Raw genomic sequence first — 9,640 nt, forward strand, 5'->3', positions numbered from 1 at the left:
GAGATATTAGCTTTAATCTCTTCGGTATCAAATGTACAATGCATAACGTGAAAAAAAGAATGTGACCTTCATTGGCCTTTTCCCTGTCCAAAGAGATCTGCCAAAATTCCCTGTGAGTTGAACTTTTCCTGCTAATTCAACTTACACTATTCGTTCCTTTTTCCTTACCTGCTACTCAACTTAGAAAGCAGTAAATGAAATCCCACACATGAGTCCATGTCTGTCCCTGCCTCTCCATCTGTCCTGGAAGCTTCACTCAATACTCACCTTTCTTCGTGAGAGTGGGGACCATAGTGTATTGCCCTATAACATCAGGACCTGGTACACCGTAGGTACTCAATAAATGTTGAAAGTATGAATGAGCACTTGTAACAATAAAAATAGGAGCCTTAATACCATACCATCCCACTTATTTCAGTTAGAGGAAAGGTTGTCTAGAGCGAATCTATTCTGAGAAGAGTGGCGGGTAGGTGGTCACTTAGATTTTGTTTTTTGTCCCTTTGCTCAACCCTGTGGTGGTGGGAACTGATGTCAGGGAGGAACTCAATACCTCAAGAGTCTTTTCTTCTCTTTTCCTTTTGACAAAGGACTTCACTGGAGATGGTGCGGACACAGAGGCGGGAAGACGGAAGAAGAATTCAAAGGTGCGAAGACAGCAGAGAAAGAAAAAGGTGAGAGGTGATGAGAACCTGTGTCTGTCTGGGCAGAGTGTTACTGATCCACGTCACTGATGGACAGAAGGCCTGCGCGCATCTCTGGGGAGCCACACAGGATACACCTGTGATGGCTAATCTTGGCTGTCAGCCTGACACTCGTGGGATATCTGTGGAGCCTTTGCTTGTTTAATAATTGATGTAGAAGGGTCTGGTCCACTGTGGGCAGTGTCTGTATAGTAAAGGCAGGTAGGTGATCAAGAGCCTGGCAGCAATACAGTAAGCAGTACCACTCCCTCCACAATCTCTCCTTCAGTTCCTGCCTTTGGGTTCCTGCAATGAATTCCCACCCTGACTTCCCTCTGTGATGATCTATTACCTAGATGTGTAAGATGAAAAAAGCCCTTTTCTCTTCAAGTTGCTTTTGGTCGCAGCAATAGAAACTTAACTATAATGGCCCTGCAGAAAACATCCCTCTCTGGGCTTACTCCTGGAAGCTGTGGGGCAGGGATGTGTCTAATGTGAGATGCTGGTTATCGGGCTTATAGAGATGGTACTCAGAATAAAGCTATGACCAATATTAAGAGCTTGCTTTCTCTCTCTCCTCTCTTTCTTCCTTTCTTCCTTCCTTTCTTGCTTCCTTCTTTCCTTTTCTTTCTTTCTTCCTTTCTTTCTTCTTTTCTTCCTTCCTTCCTCCCTCCCTCCTTTCCTTCCTTCCTTCCTTTCTTTCTCTCTTTCTTTCTTTCCTTCTTTCTTTCTCTCTCCTTCCTTCCTTTCTTCCTCCCTCTCTCCCTCCTTTCTTTCTTTCTTTCTTTCTTTCTTTCTTTCTTTCTTTCTTTCTTTCTTTCTTTCTTTCTTTCTTCCTTCCTTCCTTCCTTTCTTCCTTTCTTCCTTTCTCTTCAAGTCTAGGAAAAAGGAAAGCAGCTAATTTGAGTATTGCCACTGATGGCCATAGACTATGGTGGGCGGTAGATGGCAGTGCAGGATTACAAATCTTAAGAGACTCCCTCTTTCTCCTATCCCGAGTCCCAAATTTTCAGTCAAAGATTAACTCCTGTCTCCCCAGCCTGCAGCCCCTGTTCCCCCACCTCTCTGCAGGAGTTCCCTTCCTCCGCTGGAAACATCCCTGTAAGGTAACTCAGTTCCCTTATTAAGGAGCTGCTCTCCTGGAGAAGAAAGACAAGAAAGGGGCTTGTTATGGACTTGCCTGGAGTAATCATTAAGCCAGCCTGGGAGGGAAAGAAAGGGAGCGCCATTTTGAGTTAGCAGTCATAAGACGAGACTAGACTGCCGGCTGAGGGAAAACAGACCTGGGCGGTGGAGAGGGCACTGGAAAAGAAGGGGACACCCCCCCCCCATTCCAGCTCCTTGCAGCACACTTCCTGCTTCCCAGGGAAAGAGGGGAGAAAAGAGCCTTCTACCTTTCCTGCAGGCTGAATGCAGCCTGGGGAAGTGCGCTGGGGACTGACGAGCTGCAGCAGCGCCATGGGGCCACTCTCTGGCCACGTGCCTGAAGTTTTTACCCATTCTTACCAGTTCAGCCTGTTTGTTGTTCTACAGCCCTGGGCAGGGAACCCTGAGATGTCAGATAAAAAAGTGCCTTTGAATCACAGAGTGAACAGAGAGCGACCAACGATAAAGCTGCCTGGCATCCAGGACCTAGTAGGAGAAAGCCACAGGAGGGATGTAATAACTCAGTGGCTGAGTTTCCGCACACTCCCGTTCATTTAGCCTTCTCTAGAGCCTTGATGTCGACCAGGGTTTTTATTCAGATGTTCATATCCTTTAGAGTCATCTATTTCCATCTGAATTTCTATGCTGCAATTCTTTGTGTATAACAATAACAATGAGTTGGGAGAGAGAGAGAGAGAGAGAGAGAGAGAGAGAGAGAGAGAGAGAGAGAGAGAGAGCCCATGGTTCCCCATTCATGGGAATGCTTTTACAGAGTAAGTGGTTACAGGCTTGCCCAGCGTTCACAGCCAGGCTGAATTGGCTGTGAGCTTTATTCTACCTGGCCACACAGACATCCATACCAGCCCTGCTTCCTCAAGACTTTGATGAAGATACTATAGACTGTCCTCAGGTGCACCCAGTGTGGAAACAGAATCAGCCCAGGTTAGCCAGTGAAGCTTGAACAGTCCTTTCCTGTCTACCTGAAGCTGGAGATGAAGTATTCTCCTGTGATTCCTACATAGCTTTAAGTTTTTTCCCCCAAGCAAATGTGGAAATTATCGTCTTATTTTGGGATGTCTCAACACTATTGTAGGAAGACTGTTAGTAGCAGCTCAGGCTGATCTGAGCAAGAAACCACAGTCTATAACATGGATGGTACTAGGGCCCATCCCTTCTAAGGTACCCACCACTTCTTAAAAGGAACTGAGCCAACTAAACTCTAGATGTCACAGAAACCTCTGATCTATTCACAGCCACCCGCCTCTCCCCCTGAGGAAATGGTGTCAGACAAATTCCAAGATGGTGGGCAGCAAGAAGTGGTGGAGGAAGAGCCCGAGACCAACCTCCTGAGCTTGACAGCCCGGTGGGGCCCGCGGAGTGAGTACCTTGGTTTATTTGGCTGGTAGTTATTAACTGCCAACCACAGGCTCAGCACTGAGCAGTATGAGGCTTGATTGGGAGCATTGTTTTTAATGTATGACCAGGAGCAAGGCTGCCTGGATAGGACAAAGCTAAAGGGAGTATAGTGACACTCAGAGGTTGAGTTTTGGAAGCCCTTCTTGAAGGGGGCTTCACTCACTTTACTGCAACTCTGTGGTACAATTTTTTAGGATAGCATCAGACTAGAAGCCAAGACAGAAAGTTTGGGGGCTTCTCTATAACCAGGAAAGATATCTAGTAGGAAGTGAAGTAGAAAAGGCATGAGTAATGTCAGATATGTCAGAATTGAAAGGAGAGTGGCACAGAGGAGACACGAGGGCGGTGAAGCAGAAGAGGAACCCGACTGAAAAACAGAGGTGATGCAACTCACTCTTTACCCCACTGACACCTGTCCCCTGCACACGAACTTCCAGGAAGCTGGGGGCTGGGGGAGGTGGCTCAGTAGGAAAAGCTCTTGGCCTTGCAAGTGTGAAGACTCAAGTTCAAGTCCCCAGAACCTGTGTAAAAGCCATACGTGGTAGCACATATCTGTAACCCCACTACCCCTATGTCAACACTTCCTATGGGAGGTGGAGACAGGAGAATCCCTCAATACTTACCATCCAGCTAGCCTGGCACACACACAGGCAAGCAACCAAGAGACCCTGTTGCAAACAAGGTGGAAGGAGAGGACAAACTCCTGTGATTTATAATGGGCTAACAGAGACAAACTCATACCTGCACTCAGGCACACAGATTCATGTGGACATATGTACATACAAGGAGGACTTTTGTTTTAAAGAGCCTCCGTCTGTCCTTGGACTTTACAGCATTTGTTCTTCTCCATACAGTGAGCATCGTTCATTGTGAGCCCACTGTAGACAAGGGAAATGTGCTGCATTCTTCCAGTTACACTCTTGTACTGTGGCAGAGCTGGGAAGTAGAGTGACTGTTAGACATTCAATGCCTTTGGAAGCTGCTGACCTAAGTCTAACCCTGAGAAAAGTGTGGCTCTGACAACTGAAAGAGTCATGCAATTAGAGCTGCTAAGAATCCCAGAACAGCAGACCAAGATTGAGTCTACATAGCTGTTCCTTTGCCTTTGCCTTTATCAGCTTGGGATGCCCTAACTAAATCTCATAGATTGCATGGCTTTATTAAAATTCAGAAGCTCACTGAATTCATCGCAGAGGATCCTTATTACCAGATGGAGTAGACTTGCTCAGGCACAGTGGGTGACTCCATGGCTTTGAATTAGCAACTGGGCAAGCGAGGCTGCCATCTTCAGGGGAACAGGGCAGCAGCAAGGACATGTGTGAGGGCTGGTGATCAGGAATAAAGATGCAGAGGACAAGATGTTCCATGGTTATCCAGGTGGACATGGTGTATGGATGTAGGACTCTGGTGGAGGGAGTGAGAGGCTGGGACTGGAGAAGGCTTCCTCACCCCTCTATGGAGAGCAGTCCTTTCTCCCCTCCATCCTGTCCCCTGAGCTGGTTTCTTTCAGTACACACCTCACCTCCTGGGCATGTGCCTGTGAGCTGCTGGGAACAGACTGTTCTGCTAGAGCAGAGCTTCCTCGTGTGCACTGTGTTTGCTCTGCAGATTGTGCCACCCTTCGGTGCACAAAAGTTTCTAAAGTTTGATGTAGCTCCAGTAATTGGTTGTTGATACTTTTGTATTTGGTGTCATTATCCTAAAGATCATGGCCCAGTTTAATGTCATAATCTTTTCCCTTATTCATTTTGAGTTACTTTTTGCTTATTGGGTAAGGGTCCAATTTCATATTTTATTAATTAATTTAATCTTTTACATTGTTAAGTGGCATATGTGTGTCCACAGCGCACATATGAAGGTTCCAGGACAACTTATGTGAATCATAGAACTCAGGTTGTCAGACTCGGTGGCAAGTGCCTTTTCCCCTGAGCCATCTCACCAGATGCCAATATCATTCTCTTGTCTTGGGACATGTGTTTTCCCAGCTCCAATTGTTGACTAGAAATGCTTTCTTATTGATTGGTCTTGGCACATCTGTTGAGGATCATTTGACCATATAGTCAGGGATTTATTTCTGGGCTCTCCATACTATTCCATTGGGTTACATTTCTGTCTTTATGCTACTACCATGCAGTTTTGATGACTTCAACTTTGAAACGAGTTTTGGAATTAAGGAATGTGAGACCTTGAAGGTTGTTCACTTTCAAAACTGCTTCAGTTATTCAAGGTCCTTCAGTGACCCCTAAGCACTCCAGGGTAGACATTTCTATTTCTGCAAAACAAAAATCATTGTGCTTTTCACAAGGATTGTGGTATACCTACAGATTGTTTGGGTAGTGTTGACATTTTAACAACACTGAGTCTGTAAGTCTACAAACAGTCCTTGGGTTTATTTTTCTCATCTTTACTTCTTTTCAGCCGAATTTTAGTTTTGAGTCTATACACCCTTCACTTCCTCCATTGACTTCCTTTTAAGTGTATTACATAGTTTCTGATGTTATTCTAAGTAGAATTGTTTTCTTAATTTCATTTTGAACCGTTTATATTTGGTATATACAAATGCAACTCATTTTTGTACATTGGTTTTGTATCCCAAAACTTTGCTGAATTCGTGTGTTGTTCTAACGAGTCTTTTGTGGAATCACTAGAATTTCATTATACCAAATCATGTAATCACTGAAATAGAGATAATTAGGCTTTTAACTTCCCAATCAGAGTGATTTTTTAAAATGTATTTTTCTTCCTTTGTTGAGCTGGGTAAGAGACTCAAAACTCTGTTGAACAGAAAGAGCAAAAGCTGCTATCTTTCTTTGTTCCTGATCTTGGAGGGAAAAAATAATTTTTGACAACTGAATATGGCATCAGTTGTGAGGCTTTTAAATTCTCTTTATTATATTGAGGTCATTCCTTCTCTTTCTATGTTATGATCGTTTTTATCCTGAAGAAGTATTAAATTCTGTCAGTCACCTTTTCTGTGTCAGTTGGGATGACCGAGTGGTTTTGGTCCTTACTCTGAAGTTGGTTTTCATATGTTGAACCTTCATTGCATGCCTCTTCCTGTCCCGCTTTTAAATGTTCTGGAGAAGTTCTGTGTTCGTAGTCTGAGCCCATGGGAAAGGCTTGCTGATTTGAGTTAAATGTTCCATAAACCAATTGTGAGGCTATTCATCATAACTCCTAACAAACATTATTTAGCTACAGTTCTCAGGTGAAACCTCCACTTTTGTGTTCTCCCCAGCAGTAACATGAAAGTTTGCATCCCTGAGTAATACTGAGAAAGCTATGGAACTTTCTGGATTGTCTGGAGCTTTTACTCTAGATAGACAGAGCCATGGATGTTGAAAGAAACGGATAAATCAGATACATCTGAAAATGTCAAGAACTTAAGACCATGTTCTGAGCTAGGCAATGATACGAAAGGTACCATACTAAGGTCTTTTTATGTGTATTATCTTATTTAATTTCCCAAGTAATCCTATTCTCAGGCATTGTTTAGTAGATTAGAGACACGATCTAGGAGGTATTAACAGCAGAAGCAATGAAAACAGGTTCTGGCTCTAATAACCTGTGTTCCCACTTGCTGCCTGATGCATCAATGTGGATCCACACACTTAACCTTGGGTGCTCCATAGACTTAATTATTCAATCCAGTAGCAGCAGTTCTTCAGAGACTATAGAAAACTCCTAAAAAGAGGCATAGAATCAGTTAGAATCTTCATGGAATTATAGACCCAACCATTCCTGCTCTTTTTTTCCAGAGTCCACCCCTGACTTCTCAAAATAACTCGTTGATTATTAGATTTTTGTTATTGTTGTTGACATTTTACTTGTTTTATCCTGACTACTCATCTTTCAAACTTCAGTACACATAATTGTCTCCTTTAGAAAGCATTCCCTAGGTCCAGTGGGTCCAGTGGACCCTCCTTGGGCTCCCACAAGTCTTGTGCCTGTCTGAAGTGATGTTGTTGACTTACAATCTGCCCTCCCCCAGTCTTGACATGACATCCAACAGCCTTGAAGACACAGACTGGCTCTGATTTTGGCCTCACCCTAGGCTAAAATTCAGATGCACTTCACACTATGTGTTAGGTGAATTGTGTCTAGAACTAGCCTATCTACTCTGTCTTCAGGCCTTGTTGGTTTAGAGGTGTGTGCATACTAACCGCTCTGAGCAGACTGTGCTCCGCAGCCTTTTACTGTCGATCCCCCTGGATGAGTATGCATGATTCTTACCTTGACCTTTCCTTCCCTTGTACCATCTCTTAACAAGTAACAGTCCAGCGTGAAGCCATGTCTCACTAACATCTGTTGTTTGTTTTCTCTCCGTTCTTGCTAGTTCCTCTGATTAAAGTATCACTTTGGGGAGCGTTACTCAGATCTGGTGGAAAAGAAAATTCAGTAAAATTTAAGTAAATGAAACAGATGATGTATTTCAGACATACATTTTCAAAGTCATCAAGACCCAGAGAGACAGACACAGGAAACAAGTGTTCTGCTGTTACACCCATAAGAGCTGCCTGAAGGAGTGAGACTGGTTACTGTGGAGCATCTGGGACGAGTGTGCTAATTAGAAGAACCGCATAACATAATTTCAGTGCCCTAAGAAATCGATGCTTCTCTGATTTCATTCCTCCTTTAATCCTTAAAAATTGCTGATATTTAAGACATGTCTCAATATGTTTTAAGACTTGGGGGGTGGTGAGATTATGTGGAGAAAGACCTTTAGAGGTTTTAAACATTTCCTAATTCTGATCTCCCTGCCAGAATGTGAGCACCATGATGAAAAGGCCCTTGGCAGATGCTTTCACATCTGGTCAATGGTAACAACCCATCAGTCAAGAGAATACTCACACAGCAGCGATGAGGATGTGCAGGACATTATACTTTAAAAGATGCTTCAGATAAAATAAATGTCAGTGTTATTTGAGTCTAAGCTGATGGTGGCCATGACTGTTGTCGTGAGCGATATTGTGAAACCATTGCTACCATGGTAACCAATGAAAGCCATGGTGCTAATTCATTGTCTTTGACCTCATGACTAGGTACTTTAATCTTTGTTTGTTTATTTGTTTGTTGTTAACGAATTATTTATTTTATATATGTGAATACACTGTAGCTGTCTTCAGACACACCAAAAGAGGGCATCTGATGCTATTACAGATGATTGTGAGCTACCATGTGGTTGCTGGCAATTGAACTCAGGACCTCTGGAAGAACAGGCAAAGCTCTTAACTATTGAGCCATCTCTCCAGCCTGGTTCTTTAATCTTTGTTGGGATATAGTATAGAAATCAGTGATTTTGACCTGTTCTAAATACTAAGACCTCCTAAGACATTTCCCCATGTCTCCATTACTGAACCATCTATGCAGTTCCACACTGGCTGGGTTTGTCCTGCCCTGGGAGGAGCCTGGACTTGCCAGCTTTAGGGAAGGATGTGATTATATGTACAGGAAGATACACATTCAGAAAATGGCTGAAAAACTGGCAAGAACAAAGATTCCACATACTCAAACACAGTGATTGTGAAGAAAATAATTCATAAAGTTGTTAAAGATTGATGGAACAGCATGAAGGAACTCACAGATAATGAGAGAAGTCTGGGATATTCCATTAAAATATAGTCACTGCCACTGAACCAGCATGGCGGGAAGCATTGCTGCCTACTAAGCCCTTTAGCCTGAGGCTACATCAGTCTCCTGTTCTCAGATGGCTTCCAGACCTTCCTACCATCTCCACGCACTGTACACCATTTCCTTCTTTTTTGTTTGTTTGTTTGTTTGTTTGTTTGTTTTTGTTTTTTCGAGGCAGGGTTTCTCTGTTTAGTCCTGGCTGTCCTGGAACTCACTCTGTAGACCAGGCTGGCCTCAATCTCAGAAATTTGCCTGCCTCTGCCTCCCGAGTGCTGGGATTAAAGGCGTGTGCCACCACACCCAGCCACCATTTCCTTCTTGATACACTTTGTAATGAGATGTTAGACACTTTCTATTCTTCTCTTTCTCTGAATATGTGGCTCTGATATTGGTTCCCATTTCCATCCCAAGTTTCTCCCTGGGAACTCCCAGCCTGGTTCTCCTCCTCCTCACCCATCTTTCTCAGTAGCATTACAATCTTGATGGCCTTGGTCAACTCTTACCACCCTCGCCTTCTCCTTATCTTCTACCAGAGTCCTCCTGAGTGTAGCCGTAGCAGCCACACTGCTTGGACTTGCTCATATTCTGACTCAGTAAGTTTGACTGTGACTTAAGAGTTCTGTATGTGAGCTGTTCCTAGATCCAGTTGCTATTAAGAATCAGTCTCTCGACAGGATCTTAAGACTTCTGGTGAGTGGAGCACAGCTTCTGCTCCAATCCAATTGCGCGGGACCTGAGACTGCATTAGTTAGGGAAGCAGAAACCGG

General features: G+C 43.8%; 1 protein-coding gene across 3 annotated transcripts in view; it reads left to right on the forward strand.

Moving 5' to 3' along the window:
• Cc2d2a (coiled-coil and C2 domain containing 2A) overlaps positions 1-9,640 on the forward strand; it is a 78,254-nt gene that overhangs the window by 8,227 nt on the left and 60,387 nt on the right. For all 3 annotated transcript variants that reach the window (XM_029476990.1, XM_029476992.1, XM_029476991.1), the window contains exons 4-5: positions 588-671; positions 3,080-3,203. In XM_029476990.1, the coding sequence (XP_029332850.1) occupies positions 588-671; positions 3,080-3,203 (208 nt within the window). The remainder of the gene's footprint in view (positions 1-587; positions 672-3,079; positions 3,204-9,640) is intronic.

The sequence above is a fragment of the Mus caroli genome, chromosome 5 (genome assembly GCF_900094665.2).
Source record: "Mus caroli chromosome 5, CAROLI_EIJ_v1.1, whole genome shotgun sequence".
NCBI classification, from domain to species: Eukaryota; Metazoa; Chordata; class Mammalia; order Rodentia; family Muridae; genus Mus; species Mus caroli.